The sequence below is a fragment of the Lissotriton helveticus genome, chromosome 7 (genome assembly GCF_964261635.1).
Source record: "Lissotriton helveticus chromosome 7, aLisHel1.1, whole genome shotgun sequence".
Taxonomy (NCBI): Eukaryota; Metazoa; Chordata; class Amphibia; order Caudata; family Salamandridae; genus Lissotriton; species Lissotriton helveticus.
This window is the reverse complement of record NC_136068.1, coordinates 313,884,099-313,908,557: the sequence shown is the minus strand read 5'-3', so window position 1 is coordinate 313,908,557 and position 24,459 is coordinate 313,884,099. Positions and strand designations below refer to the sequence as shown.

General features: G+C 42.1%; 1 protein-coding gene across 2 annotated transcripts in view; it reads right to left on the bottom strand.

The window, feature by feature from the left end:
* Window positions 1-24,459, bottom strand: part of L3MBTL1 (L3MBTL histone methyl-lysine binding protein 1) — a 370,013-nt gene that overhangs the window by 233,050 nt on the left and 112,504 nt on the right. For both annotated transcript variants that reach the window (XM_078650498.1, XM_078650499.1), the window contains exons 4-5: window positions 10,440-10,572; window positions 202-325 (exon numbers count right to left, since the gene is read on the bottom strand). In XM_078650498.1, the coding sequence (XP_078506624.1) occupies window positions 202-325; window positions 10,440-10,572 (257 nt within the window). The remainder of the gene's footprint in view (window positions 1-201; window positions 326-10,439; window positions 10,573-24,459) is intronic.

Genomic DNA, 24,459 nt, shown 5'->3' with positions numbered 1-24,459 from the left:
AGATATGAGACTAGAATTAACTGAGAAATAACTAGATAAATAAAATATCAGTATTTAACTCTGTCAACCAGGGAGATTAAAAACCCATGAAATAGAAGAGCTCCATTTCCAACAGTATGGTTGTGCCTTTGACATGCAGCACAGTTTCCTTTTGTTCTTCGCCTTGCCTACTGACTCACATAGACCACCGTCAATGCTTACCATATTTTCTGACTCAGATTCTTCTTCTGATGGACTTTGGTATTCCTTACGCTTACGTTTCTTAACTGGTTTCAGGACAGCACTCCTAATGGCCTCACCAGCAGCCTTCTCCATCATTACAGACCTGCAGGAAAATCATCATTAATGTGGTCAGTAAGGCATGAGCAACCAGGAAGTTCAATTAACATTTTCAAGATTCATAACCCTTCACTTCACATCTACTCCTTCCCATGGTCTTAAATATGAGGGAATGAAGGGCCTTCTGTGCTTCCACTAATTACACCAGCATCTTCATTGCTTTTCCTGAAGATTCCTAGAGGTCACTCTGCTTCCTGCTTCTATTTCCACTTCTCTCTCTTTCTCTGTTACTTCAATTCACTGACTGTGTAGACTGCAAAGATACTGGGTTTAATGACCCTACATAAGAATGCTTGTAAAGCGTACACACAAAAGAACATCACTGTACCTGAAACGGAATACACAAAAGCGTACAAAGGCAACAGTGAAGATGTCAGTGGGTGGCAGTTCTTGGAAGGGAATGTTTAGCCCAGGATGTGAGTCTAATATTACCTGGATATCAATACACAATGTAGGTTGATCTGAGATTGCAAACAGTGGACCTAGAAGATACGAATTATGGAGTTTCAGGTCCAACAGGTCAAGCAAGAGAATGTATACTGGTCCAGGAAAATGAGGGACAGACAAAACCTTCTGAGTTTTTCAAGTTTTGATGTCTTGCAAAAGAGGTGAGAACTGGGTTATAAGAGCAGAAAACAGAAGTAAAGAAAAAGTGACAGAGGTCGCTAGACCAGGTTTGATCTCTCATACGTTCTGAATGGTCCCACATACAGATTTTGTTCTTTGAGAACAAAACATTAACGAAAAAGGGTGCATCTTTGCTAGAAGGGTGAGGTAAGCGTATATTAAAGACAGGACTGAGGACATGTTCTTTTCTACTCATAGCTCTCTCTACATCTCGTTGTCTGTTTGTGCTGCATTCCTGGAAAAATGTGTACAAGATAATGAGAATCTGAGCCTTGCCTGTGCTGCGATCTGAACCCAGGGCTTCATGGCTCTACAGCAGGAGCCTACCTAGTCAGCTCTGTGCCTGTCTTTTACACAGTTGACCTGAAGTTGTACCCATTCTCCAGGGATGTGAGAGGACAAACAGTGAATACAGAAAACAATACTACATCTACTGCAAGCTTCTCCTTTTTTATTCAGATGGATGAGAGTCGAAACATTTAGCAGCAGTCACCCTGTTTTTCTATTCCCACTGTTCAATCAAGACAGCTGTACTCAAGTGAAGTTGCAACACTGACATTAATTCATGTGAAGCAGCCATGTTGAAACTATGTATTTTGCACAAATAGCTGAAAATTCACTTTATGCAGCATGATGAACTAAAATTATGTCTGTAGAATAACACTCTTTAACTTAATCTGTGAGCAGGTAATGGGGGATTTCATGTACACATCGTGGGAACATCGGGAGCGTACCTTGCTGTGGGATTTCATGTACATACCTTCATAGCAAAAAGATGTACATAATTATTTTTTGGCAGTATGGTCAATTTTACCTTAAATTATAGTTCTTTTTAAAAATGGCTGACTCAGTTTTTCAGACTGTATACTGAAAATATTATCAATATAAGGAAGGGAATATTCCCAATTTTCCTTTAAAATTCAGGTAGTGTCAGTTTTGACTTAAACAACATCTCTTTAAAATGTCCCAACAACTACATAGTATTGAGAAAATAAAAGTCTCAATGTATTTCAAACCATTATGCTCCATTTTTGCAAAAACTGCTTGGGGAAACATACCTCAGATTCCTTTTTCATAATTGCTTTTCACTACTTCCTTAGTAATTACTCTCTCTGCGGTTTCTAATCTGGTAGCAGACATTTCTCCTTGATCATACCATGGAGGGATTGTTTTAGAAGAGTATGTGCAGTAATTACAACGAGAAAGGGAACAACTTCTCCTTTATGAAAAGCAAAATGCCAGCTCTAGTTAGGCATCACAAGAGATCTGTTGGGACACGTGGGAAGACCAATTTTTTGAAACAGGAAACCTCAGCCACAAGTTGTGGCATGCCTAATGATAGGCAATCTCTCCTCACCCTGGTAGGACAATAAAACCAGGGAGGACTCAACCTTCATGAGCTCGGAAGAAGGAGGGAGTTCTTAGATAAAGTACAATTGGACAATTTGCGGGATCCAGATCAGCTAAAAACAACTCGGGCACCTAGATGTTTCACCTGTAATGCTGGGGACCACTGGTATATCTCAAAACAATATTGGGATGGAAAATGAGGATAATGACTCAATCCATCCCTCTAAGCCAACATGTTTCTGTCCCTATGTTTCTGTTCCTTTGAAGAGCAGTAGGACAGAAAACTATGACAATGCCCCTTTGGTTGGTGTGTGTATACCTCCAAATCCCATCACTGTGGTAGGAGCTGCTTCAAATCTCTGCATTGCCTGATGGGATTGGTACCCAAATGCGAAATACCTTGTGGCAGTAAACCCAACTCCCCTCCAGCTTTGGGTAGCTTAGTGAAGTCCATATTCTGAATTTGTCCTGTTTAGAATGCAAAACCTTTCTTATGGTACTGTGCCCTACTTATTTGGATGACATTAAAACCTCAGTAAGAAGAGACTGCCTGAAATTCTAGCCCACACCATAGTGGAGGCCCAGGAAGGGGAGCGGTCAAAACCGAGAAGACTGTACTGACCAATATTCAGTCCTCTTTACTGCAGTGGTTCTCAGCTGCTGCAGCCTTCAGCCTGCCCACAAATACAATAATTTCTTGCTCAGCAGAACAGAGAACAAAAGGGTTGAACATGATGTATCAGAGAATGAAAAAGGCACACATGGAGCTCAGATCCGACCCTTCAGAAAAACTAGCAAACAAGGGATGTAAATAACCTGGAGATAACGTGAGGAAAACTGAGAGCTGAGGATGCCTTAGAGGGACTGAGGGGCTGAACATGAACTGGGTGTGGCATTTAAAGAGAAATGGGTATCAGGGGATCAGAAACTGTCTGGCATGAACTCTGCAAATATCTACGCAATCCATGTGATGATCACTCTTCTCACCACAAACAACATTTTTGAAACTTACTTTTTTTTTAACTTAAAGAACTCTTATAAACCCCACAAAAGTTAGCAGATATATCTTGTATTTTGTATCTTGCATTTATATCTTTATTAAAGGGTACCTAGATATGTGCACTCTGCACATATAGCAATGCTTCAATACCATAACTCCTAGGACTCCAGATTTATCACTCACATCTCACAGAACTTTTGTTGAGAAGCCACACATAAGGCTATCAAATATCTGTCATGGTGAAAACAATGCAACTGTGCAGGTTTCACACTTAAAATTAATTGTGATGCACCTTAATAAATTATGGGCCTGATTAACAAAGGTAAACTTAGACCAAAGGTCTAAGTTTAGACCTGAAGTTTAGCTTTGCTTGTAGAAAAGTTAGACTTTTGGTCTAAATTTAGACCTGAAGTCTAAGTTTAGACCTGAAGCACAAGTTACTTACCTTCGGTAACGATATATCTGTAAGAAACAGTAGTTAGAATTAGATTCCTTACCTTAGAATATCCCCAGGCGTCAGACTGGGTCCGGAAACTTTTGCGTAGCAGTACCCCTGCGCGTCGGTAGGCGTCGTCTGCGGCTCCGCGTCCTTCGTCGGCGTCGTTGGCGCCGGGATGACGTCGTCGGAGTACTTAGACGCCGTCCTCGCGCGCTGACGTCAGTTCTCATACACAGCTTTTCCGCGCCAGAAACGCAGAGCCATGATAAAAACCAACACTGGTGCCATAAAAACTAGTGCCCTGAAAGGGGATGACCTTAACCCTAGATATCGGTTTGCAGAACGGGGAGGATGGATGTGGCGGTAAGGAATCTAATACTTACTACTGTTTCTTACAGATATATCGTTACCGAAGGTAAGTAACTTGTGCATCTGAAAGAAACAGGTTAGTATTAGATTCCTTACCTTAGAATAGATACCCCAGCAATACCAACCCCGGTGGTCGGTCTGCGAACCAATGATCACACCAGAAAGTCCTGGAGAACGAAACGGCCGAAAAAGCCATCTCTCCCGACTTGGCTGTCCAGCCAGTAGTGTCTTGCGAACGTGTGCAGCGAGGCCCACATAGCTGCCTGACAGATGTCCTGCAAGGGGACTCCCCGACCCAGGGCAGTAGCCGCCGTGGCCCGAGTGGAATGGGCACGTAGCCCCACAGGAGGCTCCTTTTTAGCCAGAGAGTAACAAGCCTTGATGCACAAGACGACCCAGCGAGAAATGGTCCGTTTGTGCACCGCAAGTCCCTTCTTAGCACCCACGTAAACAACAAAAAGTTGGTCATCCACTTGGAACTGGCGTGTGCGATCCAGATAATATGAGAGCGCACCTTTTGGGTCCAGACGGTGGAGCCTCTCTTCCTCTTTCGAGGGATGCGGAGGCGGAAATAAGGTGGGCAAGGTGATGGATTGCCCGATGTGGAAGGCTGTGACTACCTTGGGCAGGAAAGAGGGTCCCGTCCGCAACACAACTTTGTCTGGATGGACAGAAAGGAAGGGAGGTTGAGAAGAAAGAGCCTGGAGCTCACTCACTCTCCTGGCAGAGGTGATGGCAACCAGGAATGCAGTCTTAAGAGTAAGGAGACAAAGAGGACAGTTATGAAGTGGCTCGAAGGGAGCGCACATCAGATAAGTCAGAACAAGGTTCAAGTCCCACTGAGGCATCACAAAAGGAACAGGAGGAAACATATGAGTGATGCCCTTCAAAAACCTAATTACAACCGGGGACTTGAACAAAGAGGGCTGATCAGGGAGCCTTAAGAAGGCGGAAATGGCAGAGAGGAAGCCCTTTAGCGTGCCCAGGGCAGAGCCCTGCTGGGCAAGAGAAAGAAGAAAGAGGAGAACCTCTGAAAGAGGGGCAGAAATGGGATACACAGCCTTTGCTGTGCACCATGCCACAAATTTGTTCCACCTGCAGAAGTATACCGATTTTGTGGAGGGACGCCTGGCTGCCAGAATCACATTACAGACTTCAGGAGGCAAGTCAAATGGCCTCAAATGCCGCCTCTCAATCTCCACGCATGTAAGTGGAGACTAGACAGGTTCGGGTGGAGGACCGTCCCCTGCTGCTGCGACAGAACGTCCTCCTGAAGAGGCAGATGAATCGGGGGATCGACTGACATGCTGAGTAGCTCGGGATACCAGTATCTTCGTGCCCAGTCCGGAGCCACAAGGATGACTTGGGCCCGGTCGCGCCTGATCTTCTTCAGCACTCTGGGCAGAAGTGGTATAGGCGGAAAGGCGTACAACAGACCGCAACTCCACTCGCGACGAAAAGCGTCTCCGAGCGAGTGCCGCCTTGGAAATTCGAACGCGCAGAACTGATGTTGTCCGTGAACACCTGCACTACACTCCCCCGGACAGAGGGGAGAAATGCCTTTAGTGCAAGCCGGATCGCCCGCATCTCCAGAAGGTTGATGTGGAGCCGGGACTCCGCCGGAGACCAGAGGCCTCTGATCTCCGCCTCTCCCATGTGGCCCCTCAGCCCTGGAGGGATGCGTCCGTCACAACTACGTGCTCCGGTTGGGGTAGGAAGAGGGATCTGCCGCTGACCCAATCGCGGTCCGTGAGCCACCACTGCCACTGTCTTGCAGTGCCCTCCGAGATCAAGACATGGTCAGACAAGTTGCCCTGATGCTGGGCCCACTAAAACTTCAGGTCCCACTGCAGAGCCCGCATCCGCCACCTGGCGTGATGCACCAGAAGGATGCAGGAGGCCATCAGCCCCAGAAGCCGCAGCGTCAAACTGACCGAGACTCGGGATAAAGGCTGAAAGATCGTAATCAGAGCCTGAATATCCCGAACCCGCTGTTCGGGAGGATAAACCCGAAACTGCGCCGAGTCTAGAACCGCTCCGATGAAGAGGAGCTTCTGAGAGGGACACAGGTGCGACTTCGGCACATTGATGGAGAACCCCAGCAGGTGCAGGAGGTCGGCCGTAGTCTGGAGGTGGCTGACGACTGTCAGGGGCGAGCCCGCCTTCAACAACCAGTTGTCGAGGTAGGGGAAGACTGAAACCCCTAACCTGCGCAGATGAGCTGCGACCACCGCCATCACTTTCGTGAAAACCCATGGGGCGCTGGTAAGGCCGAAGGGGAGCACGGTAAACTGAAAGTGCTCGTGGCCTACCGTGAACCGCAGGTAACGCTGGTGGGCTGGCAGGACGGGGATGTGGAAATAGGCGTCCTGCAAGTCCAATGCTACCATCCAGTCTACTGGGTCTAGGGCAGCTAAGACCGGAGCCAAAGTCAGCATCTTGAACTTCTCCTTCCGGAGGAAGCCGTTAACGTTCCGGAGGTCCAAGATAGGGCGTAGGCCCCCTTTGCCCTTCTTGGGGACCAGAAAGTAGTGGGAGTAACAACCACACCCTACTTCTGGCCCAGGAATGCGCTCGATGGCCCTCTTGGCCAAGAGGGCCGAAACTTCCTCTTGCAGAAGTTGCAAGTGATCTCCCGACACGCGGTGGCACTGCGGTGGCATGGCTGGAGGGGTCGCGTCGAAGGGGAGGGAGTAGCCCCTTCGGTCGATTTGCAGCATCCCCCTGTCTGATGTGATGGAGCGCCAGTGGAGGAGGTGATGGCGAACCCTGCCCCCACTGGCGTGAAATGGGAATGAAAGCTTGGACTAGGAAGGCTTTGAGGCGGATGCTGCAGGGGTGGATGTGGACTGGCCGCGCCGTTGTCCCCTGTTACCGCCGCAACGGTAACCACGTCCATCACCACGCTGAATGTTAGTCTGCGGCCCGTGGCTTGCAGGACGTGTGGGAGCACCCCTTCCGTGGCCACGAAAGGAGCGTTGGGCAGAAGATTGCTGGTGCGGGCCCGACAGGCCCAAGGACTTGGCCATAGCCCTGGAGTCCTTAAAGCGCTCCAGCGCATGATCTGCCTTGTCACTGAAGAGGTGGCTGCCATCGAACAGCATGTCCATAAGGGTGTTTTGGACATCGGCCGAAAAGTTGGCGGACCTCAGCCAGGCGTGTCGGCGAACCGCCACAGACATTGAAATCGCTCTTCCTAGCGAGTCCGTGGTATCCAGTCCATATCTGATGGAATACCATGCTGCGTCCCTTCCCTCGGCAAGGGCTTGGGTGAGTTTCGCCCGGGCTTCCTCCGGGCACTCAGGCAGTACGGCCGCAACCGTATCCCACAGAGAGTGGGTGTAACGGCCCAAGAGGCACGCGGTGTTGACTGACCGCAACCCCAAACTAAGGGAGGAGAACATCTTCTTTCCGAACTGTTCATACCTCTTGGATTCCCGATCTGGTGGTGCCGTCGGGAATGGGAGGTAGAGGCCTGGATAACCAGACTCTCGGGGTGGGGTGGGTGGACAAGAAACTAGGGTCGCCCGGACCTGGGCGGTGGCACCTAGCGAAGTTCCTATCTACAGGAGAGCCTGTAGTGGGCCTGGACCAAGTGCCCAACAGGACGTCTGTGAGAGAGCCTCATTAAACGGCAGTAGAGGCTCTGGGGAGCTTACCTGCGGTTTAAGGACCTCTGTGAGGATGTTGGACCTCACTGTTGCGACGGGGAGCTCAAGAGCCCAGGCCTTGGCAGCCCTCATCAGCACCACACTATAAGCTGCCCCCTCCTCCGTAGCCACGGTAGGAGGGGAGACAAAACCAGTGTCTGGGGAGGTATCCAAGCCACTGGCTTCCCCTAGTTCCAGTGTCCAGTCCTCATATGACTGGCACTCACGTGCCAGGGGGTCCTCAGACCTCCCCCAGTCACCCTCGTCGTCCATGTCCTAAAATTCAGGGATAAAGGATGGACCCAGATCCTCGAAGAATTGCTCTTCGGCTGGCGTCGAATGCGGCGTCAAGCGACGCCTCTCCAACGCCGGATCTGGACCGAGGGTTGGACCAGGGACGGCGTCGTCCGAGGACAACGCCGGGGGTGACACCCTAGGGGTCGACGCCAGCGCGGGGTCGTAAGGTCGACCAGTGGCGACCCTTGCCTTGCGGCGTCGGGACCGAAGTCGCCGACGGCACCGGGGGCGAAGCACCCGACGGCACCGGGGCCGAAGCACCCGGCCTGCTTGGGCTCCCAGTCGGGTCCGCTGGGCCCGAAGGCGCCGCGGAGCCCGACGGAGGAGAGAGCGACCTCATGGCCATGAGGAAGGCATCGATCTCCTCCGGCATCACGTTCTGCCCAGGGACCGGCGGGTATGGAGCAGGCCGCGACGGCTGCGGCTCCGGTGGAGCCACGTGGGCGGTGTCACCCGAACCCCCGGCCTCGTCGCGGGAGCGTCGGGGGGAGTCAGAAGAGCGATGTGCCTCGACTTCTTGTGCCTCTTACCTGAGGACTTGGAGCCTAACGAGTGGTGTCGACTCGCCGAGCTATGATGACTCCGGCTCCGCGACCGGTCCCTCGACCTCCTTCCGGACCGGGACCTTGAGCGGCGCGGGGCCGACTGCCGGAGCTCGAGGCGCTTGCGGGACCGCTCCTGCCTAGCCTTCGACGTCAAGGCCCGGCAGTCGGGGCACGACTTGTCATCGTGGTCGGGCCCCAGGCAATGTAGACACCGGCGGTGGGGGTCGGTAACCGACATCAGTCGGTTGCAGTCGGCACAGGGCTTGAACCCGGGCATCCCTACCGGCACCGATGGAGTCTTAGACTCGATACGGATCCAAAAAGGATCGAAAAAGCTTAGTCAAAAAGTGACTAAAGGGTACCACTTTCTCCGGACCTGCGCTTGCTGGCATGGAAAAAAGAAGAACTGACATCAGTGCGCGAGGGCGGCGTCTAAGTACTCTGACGACGTCATCCCGGCGCCAAGGACACCGACGACGGACGCGGAGCCGCAGACGACGCCTACTGACGCGCAGGGGTACTGCTACGCAAACTTTTCCAAACCCAGTCTGACGCCTGTGGATCTTCTAAGGTAAGGAATCTAATACTAAACTGTTTCTTTCAGATGTCTAAGTTTAGACCTAAAGTCTAACTTTACTAGTAAGCTAAACTTAGACCAAAAGTCCATCTTTACTACTCGTAAAGTTTGACTTTTTGGTATAAATTAGACTTTTTGTCTAAACTTTGACCAAAAGTCTAACTTTCCTACTAGTATAGTTATACTTTAGGTCTACACTTAAACTTTTGGTCTAACTTTACCTTTGTGAATCGGGCCTGTAGTCTCTTCAATGGTATTCACCAAAACCCCCAAAACACTTGATGGATGGTGGAACTTTGTAACCAAATGGTCCCTCTTTGTGCTGTCCTTAACTTCAGTGGTGACCCAAACCTGGCATGGATGAGAATGGGGTGAACACATATAAGAAAAGGAAGTTAGAAATAAAACGCCCACAAGAATGAACCAAAGTGAGACATGAGTAAAAAGCAAAGAATAATGAAAGACAGATGCAGGAAGTGAAAGATTAGCAGACATACTATAAGGACAACTTGCCTGATCATATCAGTGATTGGGGCACAACTGTAAACTATAGTCTTCAGCACTGACTTTTCTCTAACTAAAAACATTGCCCCAAATCAGGTCCTTTTAGAATTCCTCTACTGCCAGATAAGAAAGTGTTTTCAGGCATCTATCTTTTTTAGTAAAGGAGTAGGTTCTTCACTTCAGAGCTCACCCTTGCGACAACCTTCTATCATAAGACTCATACAAAAAAGATGAACTGAAGGTGATGGAGAACAGGGAATAACACATGAAAGAGGATGAGGCACACAAATGTAACCTAAAGAGAGGAAAGATAAAGATATGTCTGGACTGAAGAATTTAACAAAAAAAAGAACACACAGAAAGACAGAATTAAAGTTATTTGTCTGAGACAAATTAGAAAACTAGACAATTTGACATCCATTACTGTCCTGCAGTTAATTATCATGTATACATTGGACTCAGTGTTACTAACAGAATTAATTTGTGCATAGTATAAATATTGGGAGCAACACAAGAAAAGAGAAAGATTATAATGTAACACAGAAAAAAGTGGGATAAAGAACAGAGTATGACCCAAAGAACTGCTGGATGTACAGAAATAGACTAATAGCTGGAACTTGAACTTGAATGTCAATGGGGAAGAGACAGAAACTTTCAGATGCTTCAGTCGATGGCCATTCTATGTAGTATTGCCCTCCATAGTCATTCAATGTTGTATTTGTCTCCATTGAGTATATATTACCTTTCTTTGAACCCCTGGTGGAAACAGTTACTGCAGAATCCCCTGTCATCCTGGGTACTGCTGTTCATGTGCCGGTGGCCACAGGTCCTGCAGTAACTTGCTGCGCCAAGATCTATTGGCTGCTCGGAAGAACCTAAGTCAGGAAAAAAGTATAAATGCAGATGAACTTTTTTTTAGACCAATTTGATTGTTTTAAGCCTAACAAAATAGTTAGCCTTTCCATGCATAATTTTCAGTTTAATGTGAAGTGCATATGTATCATAAAACATAACATCAGGAAGTAAGCATACAGTCTAGCCATAATTTTCAGTTTTGGGTAGCAATCAAAAGTATACAACAATTTAACAAGTGCGGTTCAGGTGCCCTTCCTACAGCCTTTAATGGGACAATGTTAATATATAGTATATCGTGGGGTATGTATTTGGTTGTCGTTTGCCCTGGTTCTCGTGTTAAGCTGTGCGCTCATTGTGTGTGCGTCTTGTTTGTCATCCTGTGTAAGTGGGGCATGCATGCCATAGCCTTGTTAGTTAATGGGATTTTTTCTGACTTCCCTGCAACAGTGACTTAGTGAGGACGCCTCTGCTGTTCTTTATGGCATTGCAATAGATCTTTTTGGCAGTAAAAAAGCCAAATCAAGGACTCTTGTTACTTGCTTTGTTCAGTTTGAGGTAGTGGAACAGACTAGGCAAGCCCTGAGCTAGCATTTGGAGGTGTGAACTCCCTAAGGCTTCTGACAGCAAATCACTGATTTTGTTAAAACACTTATAAATCCTGGTGCATTCCCACACTGTGGGGAAGAATCCCACATCTAAGTGAGTGCACTTGAGGCATACATTTTATTTTGTGCATATATCTTGTTGGGCCTTCTTGATGTCAATTGGGGCCTATGTGTGTAATTAACTTGGATTCAGCATTTCTGTTAACTTTGTGAGTATATTCTAAAACTTTACTCCATTTCACATCTTCTAATTCCTTGCCTGGGCCTAGGTCCCATTTGTATTTTGAATCGGACATACTGGAACAGTAGCGGCCAGTGTGGCCGGGCGGGTAGGGTTGAGGGGGGGTGGGGGGCATAGGTGTTACAAAGGGAGGGAGTCAAAATAAAAATAATAATTGTTTTTAACTTACCTTCAAGCAGCCACATTGCGCTCCTCTGCTCTTCTTCTTCAGGCACAGCCTTAACTTTATAGGTGCTAGTTTTAACTGATCCTCAATATACATTAATCCCAACTTGACATGACAGGCAAAGATGGGAACATCAGTTGAAACAAACAGCAACCTTCTTTGGAAGGTATTTTCACTGACCTGTATTTGTGCTGTATTAGTGAATTGCCTGATACTCACGCCATATGTGGCCACAGATATACACTTAGCCTTATATACATCAACCACTGCATCCAAGTGTTTGCTGCAGTTTTTCAACAAGCTTAAAGACTGATGCAATGGACCTATCGAATTGGGTTTTTCAAATTATCACTAGATGCTCCAGGTGCCTTTGCTATCAAAGGGTACCCCCAGGTACGTTAAAGTCGTCACACAAATAAATTTGGTCCTATTAATGTGGAGGGACATCAGCTTTCCAGGTATCTGACCCCAGACCATAGTATAAGATTCATAATTATTAGTAGACAGACCCAATTGGTTTGTAAACATGGTAAATTTAGCAAGCAACTACTGTAGCTCCACCCTCGTTCTAGAAAGTATGACACAACCATCAGTATGCAACAGGGCAGGAAATTGCCTCGCTTCCACCCTAGTGGTATCGACCTCCAAAAGCAAAAATGATGACTTAAGGTCATTAATGTAGAGGCAAAAATGAAAGGGCGCCAGAATACATCCTTTTCTTATGCCAGGTCAAGTCTTAATTCGAGGGGTACACTTGACCTTTGGGCCATGCCTACTGCTCGCTGTCACATCCGCATACAATTCAATCAGCAGGTGCACATTCGGTGGATCCACACCCATTTCTAGCATCCTTCTCAACAGTTTTGCATGATTGACACATTCAAAAGCTGAACTGAGGTCCATGAGGGCTAGATGTATACATCCCCTCTTCACCTTTGTGTATTTGCTAATTAGGAGGCAGAGATTCAAACATTGAGCTACAGTCTCAAGGCCTTGTCTAAACCCATGTTGCACCTCAGAAAGTAATCCCTTCTCAGTGGCCTACAGTCAGGCCATAGCGGGCACCGGTGGTTCCCCGGTGGGCCGCCAAAGTAGGGGTCGGTTTTGGACCCCTGGAGACCGTTTTTGTTACCAAGCGCCGGTTTTGCAGTATCCCCCCCCTGTAACAAAAGTGGCAGCGGTGAGACCGAAGTGGTGCTTTCCACTACCACCCCCCTCCCCAGGGACTGGAATGGATGAGGAAGATAGAGTGGTAACAGCAAGGATCAGCTTGATCCACTTTATTAAAGTTAGGGACATTAACTGAGTTGGACCAAGATGTAGGAGGGCCAACACATATTGCCCTTCTCAGTACGTTGACTATTACTGGAGCTCAAAGGTCTCTTTAATCGGGATCGATAGTGAACCAATCTGGACCCAGCGCTTTATTTCTTGGGCTCCGTTCAATTGCCAAGATTACCTCCTTTACAGTGATTTCTGGGAAATCTCTTTTTTCCGATATTAGATCATTCAAAACATTACTGACCTGCGTATCTGGCAGCATGCCATTGTCACACATCTTAGAGCACTATGCCACCCATACTGGTGGTGGAATGGTTGTATCCATGCTTAAGTTGTCTGTCTCTTCAAAAAAAGGTGCATTGACAATTTTCTAGAAGCGGGTTACATCATTCTTATCACTAGCCTCTCATAATTATTCCCAAACTTCCTGTCTAGTAGCCTTCTTTCTCTCTTTTATCTCCTTCTTGTATCTTAATCTGCATACTCCAACCTCCTACATCATTCTAGGTGGCTTTTTTTAATGCCATAATTAGGCAACTATGTGCAAAGGAGCAGGCCCTATCAAAATATTTATGTTTCTTTGGCTACTTGAGAGATGGTGAAAATGATAAAAGCTTAGTAACAAAATGACACATTTATTTAAAGGTCTTAAACAAATAAACAGGATATTCCTCACTCCCCAGACACACCATCAGCTGATCCTCGCTCCTGTCTACCAATTCCTTCAATAGATAACCAGAATCTATAGTGGCCCATTTGCTCCAAATACCTCTGATCTTGGTTGCCTATATTGGAGGAACTATGGTGTGTTTTGTTTGAACATGGCCTATAGATTTTCCTAGGGCCAGGGTATTGTGGTCATTCACACTGGTTTGAAGAATTGTAAGATGGGGGTGTGGCTTGGCGCCAATCGAAGATGGCCGCTGCCTGTGCAGGCTCCATTGCGGCTCAAGGGAAGTGCGGACCCTCCGAAGGACCTTCCCCTCCATGCTGCTCCTCGAGGACCGGAGCTGCCATGGGACGCATTCCGCTACCACTTCAGGCCTTTCTGTGGCTTCTGTGAGCATTTTTTCACAATAAACACGACCGGTGTGTTTTTCCCTCACCTTGCACCCGCCATTTTGTCTCTGCATGACGCTCATCGCCTCACTGTTTTTTCGAGGAGGAATATTTCCAGATACATCTGTTTTGCCTATTATTCACAATCTCTACCTCCAATACATGGCATTTAATGCTGGGATTATTATAATTGCCTCCACTTAACTCATGCTGTCCAAATATGCATTTTGTAATCCTTTATGTTTTTGCTGGCATTTCATGACAGGTCTGCGAAGTTTGCTGATGTTTTTCTTCATATGTCTGCCTCCTCTTGATATTTTCTATGCTTGGCCAGTGAGATACCTATTTTTCTCCTCAAACTTTATCAGCACTGTGATCTCTTTGAAGGAACATTACTGGATGTAAACAGCGCTACGTTACTAATTCAATTGTATGGGGAAAACGAAATCCTGACGTAGTGTAGCTGGTCCTCCTGTCCCTTTTTCCTCTTTGGCAGACCATGATCCCTATTCAATTCTCTCAACAACAATGGACAAAACTGAAGGCCCTGCAACGTCGCCTCATATGAACGCTCTAATACCTCACTTTCCTCACCTACTCTTGCTCCGACATTACCTACCACTACTGGTAAACGGATTAAAAAGAATCCTCCGTCACCTACCACATCTCCTCCATCAGACACTATGGAGGTGTTACTTGAGAAAATAAGAGCTCTTCGCCCATATATGGAAGAAACAAATAGGTGCCTTCAATCCATGGATGACAAGTGGTCTACAATGGACAATAGGATCATACTGATGGAACAACAAATGGATTCTATCCAAGATGTAGTCCACCAAGTTCCTGCTGTACAATCTGATATTCTCTCGCTCCAGAAACAGGTGGAAAATGTGGAAAACCGCAGCCGTCGCAATAACCTGCGCATTTATGGCCTGGCAGAGGGTTTGGAAGGTTCAGGTCCCATCTCTTTCTTTAAAACTTTTCTTCCTCAGATCCTTGGTCTCTCCTTGTTTCCTGCTTTGACCATCCAACGAGCTCACCATTTGGGTCGGAATCCAACTGCAATATTCTCTTTATCCAGACCAAGAGGAGTCATTATCTATTATTTAGAGTATACTGACTTACTACGGATCTTACAATCTGCTAAATCTAAAGATCGAATCACCTGGCAGGGCTAAACCCTCTACTTTGCTCAAGACTATGCCCAGACAGCAGCAGAATGTTGAAAGAAATTTCTTGCTATGCGCCCAGCTCTTCATGCTCTCAATGCTCGTTATGGACTCTTCCACCCCTGCCTTTTCAAGGTAACATATCGAAATAAAACGATGACCTATGAAGATCCTGCTCTGCTCCAGATATTCTAGGACCAATGCCGTGATAATGATATGGACGTATCTCGTTTTGTGCCTGCCTAATTGTTGTCCTTTAAAATCTTTTTGTGTTTTTCGAATCGAAACATTTTGGTGTTTCATTTTTCAGCCCATTACATGTTGTGTTAATGTAACATATTTGTAGTTTTCATCTGGTCATATCTTCTCTCTATTTTTTATTGTATCCTCCAGGTGGAGTAATTTTACGGATCACTGAAATAATATCGATAACAAAAATATAGAATTACACAAATATCGAAGATAAAATATCGAATACAAAAATATCCAATTCCTATCTACAAACAGGTAAGTACAAAAATATTGAATAAAAATATTGTTTAAAAAAATATAGTTAGTCAAAATATCGAATTTTTTAAATGTCTTAAAAATAATTTAAAATTGATGAAATATTAAAAATAATTAACTAAAATATACTTAAAAATATTTAAATAACCTTAAAATTATAAAAAAAAATAATTTAAGTTATAAAAAAAAAATTACAATTTTATTTTTCAAAACATATATATATTAACTTAGAGGCCCACTAGGATGGCGGGCGGATTGCCCCCGCCAGGCTGCCGGGCAAAGTCCGCCCACCATCCTAATGGGGGCCTTAATCTTAATAAAAAAATATACAATATTTTTATCGTAGGATAGCGGGAGGGTAAAAATTACTATTCCCACTCCAGTGAGTGCAACAGTAGGGAAAGCGTTGGATAGCTAAGGGGTAAAAATTACTAGGGAAAGCGTTGGATAGCGTAGGGGTAAAAATTACTATTCCCACTCCAGTGAGTGCAACAGTAGGGAAAGCGTTGGATAGCGTAGGGGTAAACATTACTATTCCCACTCCAGTGAGTGCAACATTAGGGAAAGCGTTGGATAGCGTATGGGTACAAATTACTATTCCCACTCCAGTGAGTGCAACAGTAGGGAAAGCGTTGGATAGCGTAGGGGTAAAAATTACTATTCCCACTCCAGAGAGTGCAACAGTAGGGAAAGCGTTGGATAGCGTAGGGGTAAAAATTACTATTCCCACTCCAGTGAGTGCAATAGTAGGGAGATCGTTGGATAGCGTAGGGGTAAAAATTACTATTCCAACTCCAGAGAGTGCAACAGTAGGGAAAGCGTTGGATAGCGTAGGGGTAAAAATTACTATTCCCACTCCAGAGAGTGCAACAGTAGGGAAAGCGTTGGATAGCGTAGGGGTAAAAATTACTATTCCCACTCCAGAGAGTGCAACAGTAGGGAAAGCGTTGGATAGCGTAGGGGTAAAAATTACTATTCCCACTCCAGTGAGTGCAATAGTAGGGAAATCGTTGGATAGCGTAGGGGTAAAAATTACTATTCCAACTCCAGAGAGTGCAACAGTAGGGAAAGCGTTGGATAGCGTAGGGGTAAAAATTACTATTCCCACTCCAGAGAGTGCAACAGTAGGGAAAGCGTTGGATAGCGTAGGGGAAAAAATTACTATTCCCACTCCAGAGAGTGCAACAGTGGGGAAAGCGTTGGATAGCGTAGGGGTAAAAATGACTATTCCCACTCCAGAGAGTGCAACAGTAGGGAAAGCGTTGGATAGCGTAGGGGTAAAAATGACTATTCCCACTCCAGTGAGTGCAACAGTAGGGAAAGCGTTGGATAGCGTAGGAGTAAAAATTACTATTCCCACTCCAGAGAGTGCAACAGTAGGGAAAGCGTTGAATAGCGTAGGGGTAAAAATGACTATTCCCACTCCAGAGAGTGCAACAGTAGGGAAAGTGCTGGATAACATAGGGGTAAAAATTACTATTCCCACTGCAGAGAGTGCAACAGTGGGGAAAGCGTTGGATAACGTAGGGGAAAAAATTACTATTCCCACTCCAGAGAGTACAACAGTAGGGAAAGCGTTGGATAGCGTAGGGGTAAAAATGACTATTCCCACTCCAGAGAGTGCAACAGTAGGGAAAGCGTTGGATAGCGTAGGGGTAAAAATGACTATTCCCACTCCAGTGAGTGCAACAGTAGGGAAAGCGTTGGATAGCGTAGGGGTAAAAATTACTATTCCCACTCCAGAGAGTGCAACAGTAGGGAAAGCGTTGGATAGCGTAGGGGTAAAAATGACTATTCCCACTCCAGAGAGTGCAACTGTAGGGAAAGTGCTGGATAACGTAGGGGTACAAATTACTATTCCCACTGCAGAGAGTGCAACAGTGGGGAAAGCGTTGGATAACGTGGGGGAAAAAATTACTATTCCCACTCCAGAGAGTGCAACAGTAGGGAAAGCGTTGGATAGCGTAGGGGTAAAAATTATTATTCCCACTCCAGAGAGTGCAACAGTAGGGAAAGCGTTGGATAGCGTAGGGGTAAAAATTACTATTTCCACTCCAGAGAGTGCAACAGTAGGGAAAGTTAGGATAGCATAGGGGTAAAAATTACTATTCCCACTCCAGTGAGTGCAACAGTAGGGAAAGTAAATACTTCATATATTAATAATAATAAATTAAATATAAATACCAATAACAAATTAATTAAAAGTAATTACCAATTTAATATAATATAATAACTAATCAATTAAAAATACAAATAGAAATTAATTATTAAAATGCATTACCTATAAATAGAAATTAATTACCAATTACCAATTAATATTAAGCAATTAAAAATTAATTAACAATTATTTCAAAATAAATACCAATAAATAAATTAAAATATTTAATTAATTACAATTAAATTACTTCCCACCCTATTCCCCAATAAACCCACAACCCGCTACGGGAAATAATTTTATAAAATTAACATAATGATCAATTAATCAATTAATAACAATTAATTAACAATTTAAATTAAATTAATTACCAATTAATATTTAGTTAACAATTAATTCAAAATAAATACCAATAAATAAATTAAAATATTTAATTAATTACAATTAAATTACTTCTCACCCTATTCCCCTATAAACCCACAACCCACTACGGGAATTAATTTTATAAAATTAACATAACTATCAATTAATAAAAATTATTAACCAAATTAGATTTAATTAATTACCCATTAAAAATGAATTAACAATTAATTCAAAATAAATACCAATGAATAGAAATTAATGACCAATTACCAATTAATTATTAAGCAATTAAAAATTAATTAACAATTTTTTCAAAATAAATACCAATAAATAAATTAAAATATTTAATTAATTATAATTAAATTACTTCCCACCCTATTCCCCTATAAACCCACAATGCGCTACAGAATTAAATTACGCAAAAATTAAATAACATAAAATTCATTACTTAAAATAAATTATCAAATAAATATACAATTTTCACACATATACTAACATACAAAACACTTAAAAAAATTTGATATTATTCACAAATCGATATATTTAATACCTATATTATATACTTCGATATTTTAACTTTCTATATTTATGAAAATCGATATTAAATTACTTACCTTAAATTCAATATTTTTGTTGACTATATTCTGTCCATTCGATATTCTGCCCATTCTATAAGATCACTGACAGAATATCGACAGTCACAATATCGAGATGACAAAATATTGAGGTCAAAATATCGACTACAAAATATCGACTATCCTATCTTCAAACAGGAAAGTACAAAAATATCGACTCCAAAATATCGAGTGTAAAAAATATAGACTGTCAAAATATCGATTTTTTTAAATGTCTTAAAAGTAATTTAAAAGTAATATAATAATAAATAAAATTATTTCTAACTTATTTAAAATACTTAAATAAACGTAACATTAAAATATAATTATTTTTAACTTTAAATTTATTTTTTATTTTTAATATATATATATACATATTATTAACAAAACATATACAATATTTTTACTGTAGGATAGCAAGAGGTTTAAATTTACTGTAACCACTCCAGTGAGTGCAACAGAAGGGAAAGCGTTGTATAGCGTAGCGGTAAAAATTGCTATTCCCACTCCACAGAGTGCAACAGTAGGGAAAGCGATGGATAGCGTAGGGGTAAAAATTACTATTCCCACTCCAGAGAGTGCAACAGTAGCGAAAGCGTTGGTTAGCGTAGGGGTAAAAATTACTATTCCCACTCCAGCTAGTGCAACAGAAGGGAAAGCGTGTTGATAGCGTAGGGGTAAAAATAACTATTCCCACTCCAGAGAGTGCAAGAGTATGGAAAGCGTTGGATAGCATAGGGGTAAAAATTACTATTCCCACTCCAGAGAGTGCAACAGTAGGGAAAACGTTGGATAGCGTAGGGGTAAAAATGACTATTCCCACTCCAGAGAGTGAAACAGTAGGGAAAGCGTAGGACAGCGTAGAGGTAAAAATTACTATTCCCACTCCAGAGAGTGCAACAGTAGGGAAAGCGTTGGATAGCGTAGGGGTAAAAATTACTATTCCAACTCCAGAGAGTGCAACAGTAGGGAAAGAGTTGGATAGCGTATGGGTAAAAATTATTAATCCCACTCCAGAGAGTGCAACAATAGGGCAAGCATTGGATAGCGTAGGGGTTAATGTTACTATTCCCACTCCAGAGATTGCAACAGTAGGGAAAGAGTTGGATAGCGTAGAGGTAAAAATTACTATTCCCACTCCAGCGAGTGCAACAGTAGGGAAAGCGTTGGATAGCGTAGGGGTAAAAATGACTACTCCCACTCCAGAGAGTGCAAGAGTATGGAAAGCGTTGGATAGCGTAGGGGTAAAAAATACTATTCCCACTCCAGAGAGTGCAAAAGTAGGGAAAACGTTGGATAGGGTGGGGGTAAAAATTACTATTCCCACTCCAGAGAGTGCAACAGTAGGGAAAGCGTTGGATAGCTTAGGGGTATAAATTAATATTCCCACTCCAGAGAGTGCAACAGTAGGGAAAGCGTTGGCTAGCGTAGGGGTTCAAATTACTATTCCAACTCCAGAGAGTGCAACAGTAGGGAAAGAGTTGGATAGCGTAGGGGTTAAAATTACTATTCCAACTCCAGAGAGTGCAACAGTAGGGAAAGTGTTGTATAGTGTAGGGGTAAAAAATACTATTCCAACTCCCGTGAGTGCAATAGTAGGGAAAGTAAATACTTCATATATAAATATAAATAACATAAATAGTAATACCAATTACAAACTAATTAAAATATTTTAAAATTGTATAAAATATATTAAATAATTATTTATAAATACAAATTAAAATTATTTAATTATAAAAATTACCTACTAATACTAATTAATTACCTATTAACAATAAATTAATTCACAATTTAAAAATTAATCAATTACATTTAATTACCAATTATATTTTAATTAATTACCTATTAAAAATTAATTAACATTTAATTCTAAATAAATACCAAAAAATTAAATGACATATTTAATTATTATTAAATTACTTCCCACCCTATTACCCTATAAACCCACAACCCGCTACGGAAAATAAATTACTAAAATTAAAATACTTATCAATTAATCAAATATAATTAATTACCAATTATATTTTAATTAATCAACAATTAATAATTAATTAACAATGAATTCTAAATAAATATCAATAAATAAATTAACATATTTAATTAATTATAATGAAATTACTTTCCACCCTATTCCCCTATAAACCCACAACCCGCTACAGAAAATAGATTACTAAAATTAAATTATTTATCAATTAATCAATTATAATTAATTACCAATTATATTTTAATTAATTACCAATTAATAATTAATTAACAATTAATTCTAAATAAATATCAATAAATAAATTAACATATTTAATTAATTATAATTAAATTACTTCCCACCCTATTCCCCTATAAACCCACAACCCGCTACAGAAAATAAATTACTAAAATTGAAATACTTATCAATTAATCAAATATAATTAATTACCAATTATATTTTAATTAATTAACAATTAATAATTAATTACCAATTATTCTAAATAAATATCAATAAATAAATTAACATATTTAATTAATTATAATTAAATTACTTCCCACCCTATTCCCCTATAAACCCACAACCCTCCAGAGAATTATATTACACAAAAATTAAAAAAATAATATTAACTTACCTTAAAATCGATATTTTTGTTGTCTATATTATGTCTAGGCGATATTATGTCCATTCTATATTTTTGATTCAATATTATGTCGATTCTATTCGATATACATTTTTTCTAGTCAATATTTTTGTTGTCTATATTATGTCTAGTCGATATTATGTCCATTCTATATTTTTTACTCGCTATTATGTCCAGTCAAAATAAAAAACTCGATATTATGACTGCACACCCATTCTATATTTTCACTTCGATATTAGTGCAATTCGATATTTTTTACTCGATATTTTGTCTGTATATCTAATTTTACGTATGTAATCTATGTCATCCCTGGTCTATTCTTGATGATGTCCCCCTCCCCTGATCGGCCCTGAGTCGCCCGGTCAGCTGTGCCATTTTCCCTACGTGGCGTCACCACCCTTCATCCTTTTATGTTACTTGTAGTAAGTCAGTGTGTTTTTGAATCTCCTATCTTGCTCTCTTTGTTCCGCCCTTTCTTTCTTTATTGTATTCTCTTCACCCTTCTTCTCTCACTTTTGAATCTCCTTGTTTATCAATTATGCCTTGTTCTCCTCTTCCCTCTTTTTCTTCTTTCTATCTCTCTCCTTTATTTTCTTTCCTCTTCTCTCTTTTTTTTCTTCCTGTTGCTCTGCTTCTTTCCTTCATTCTTACACTCCTTTTCATAACGACCTACCTTTTTTCTTTTACTAGCAATTTAATATTATCTGGTATGGCTATATATGTACTGTATTATTCATTGATACTTTTTGTTGTTCTCCAATTTTCAATTGTTATATTGATTACCATGCAATGTTTATATTGTTCTATCGCTTATAAATGGCATTAAAAGTTGTTTCATGGAACGTTAAAGGTTTAGGCTCCCCGATCAAACACCTTAGGGTTCTCTCCCATTTATTTAATTTGAACTGTGATATAGCTTTATTACAAGAGACTCATGTTGTAGATAAAGAAATGACTACACTTAAAAGATTATGGGTAGGTAAAATGTTTGCATCCCCAGGCACAGGTCATGGCAATGGAGTAATCATTTTATGTCATAAATGTCTTGACTTACAGATTATTACTCAAGAATCAGATACTTCAGGTAGATGGGTTTTGTCTCACTTTTACTTAATATTATCCCCATGACCCTTTTTAACCTTTATGCTCCTACTGCTCCTGATGTCACTTTTTGGCCCGCTATTTTATCCAAATTAATGTACTTGCAAGATTGCAAGATGATCATTTATTAGTTGGAGGTGACTGTAATATGGTTATGGATCCGATCATTGATCGTAAATCCACTTCTAAATTCATCGCGTCCACTATGTTCTCCCAGTTTACTTCCACTATTCAGCAACCGTCATTAGTGGACTCATGGCGCTTATGTAACCCTACTCTTGTAGAGTATACTTTCTTTTCGAGAGCACACTCCACATTTTCGTATTGACTACCTTTTTACCTCACAATCCCTCACTCAACATATCCTACAATCTGACATTGGTTCTATCCTAAATTCTGATCATGCACCGGTTATCTTAAATCTAGACATATCTTCTCCTATACAAGGCACTAGAAGGTGGAGATTTAGTAACTCTCCTCGTCTAGACCCTAATTTTACTTAGCAGTTTGAATCGTTTGCCACTACTTTCTTTGCTGAAAATGAATCCCCTTCTATGTCTCCTCAATTCATTTGGGAGTCTTTTAAGGCACCCTCCAAGGATTTTATTATTCCTGTTGTATCCCGTTGCAAGAAATCTTCCATATCTAAATTACAACATCTTATGACACAAATCAAACGTTTAGAATCTTCCTTTTCTGTCTCTGGCTCTAATTCTTGTTTGGATGAGCTTGTTCAAACTAAATTTCAATTCAACAAACTTTCCACAGAAAATGTCAACTCATTTCTGCTTAAATCTTCAGCCAAATATTATAGTGGCCAGAATAAAGCTGGGAAACTTCTAGCCAATTATTTAAAAATTAAGAAGGAAAGCACTAAGATTAGCTCTATTCTTGACTCTAATAATTGTATGCTTTATAAAAATTAAGACATTTTGACGGAATTCACTCACTTTTTAAAATCTCTTTATACCCCTGAAACCTCTGTCTCTCCAGACTCAATCTCTCAGTATCTTTCCTCTATTACCCCTCCTTCCTCTCCAAAAGACTTTTCGGTGTTAAATGATGACATTAAAGAATCTGATATCAGTAATGCGATCCATACTATTAAACGAGGTAAAGCCCCAGGACCTGATGGTTTAACCATTTAATTTTACTCTTATTTCTCTCCTTTTCTTATTCCCAAACAGTATCAACTATTTCACTCTTTATTTCTTTTTTTTTTTTAAATATCTTTTTATTTTTCACAGACTGTGCACATTGTACATTATACATTCAAACATTTCATATCCATTGTAGGTTACATAATAATAAAGAAAAATAAATCATCACATTATTATATCCAAAGAAAAACGCATGTATCTCTCAATATGAACCCAGGCTCTCTTTCCACCTGGTTATAGGCTCCCAGATTCTAAGACCTCTCATCCTACCTCTTGCACCTTTCCGAGCATATATAGGTTTTTCCAAGTTATAAGTCGCTAGTAAATTAGCCAGCCAGTTTTGCATAGCAGGCGGGTTTCTATCGAGCCACGCTCTGGCTATTGTCAATCTACACACTGCAGTAGCCACAAAAATAAATTCTTTCTGCATGCCTCCCAGATCTGAGCCTATCCCCAATAATAATATTGATGGAGTTAAAGTTATTTGGATGCTCAGTGTTCTATTCACGAAGCGCTCTATATTACAAATCAGAGTGTGCAATTGGGGGCAGGTAGCAAATATGTGTACGATATCTGCCTCTAAGAAATTACATCTAGGGCAGGTAATACCATTAGTACCGCCCCATTTGGCAATTTTTGCTGGGGTAAAGTATAATTGATACAGAGTCTTATAATGCTGTGATTGAAGGGGCGCAGAGCACAGTACGGTGTGTGCCAATTCAAGTGACTCCTGAAATACTTCTTTCGGGATGCACAGCTTTTCTACCCATTTATTGCAGTACTTTTCCATATCATCTACTTTCCCTTTTATCAAGCATGCATACAATGATCTGATTGTGCAGTCTGCAGAAGCCTGTATTTTTTCCATAATTTCAATTCT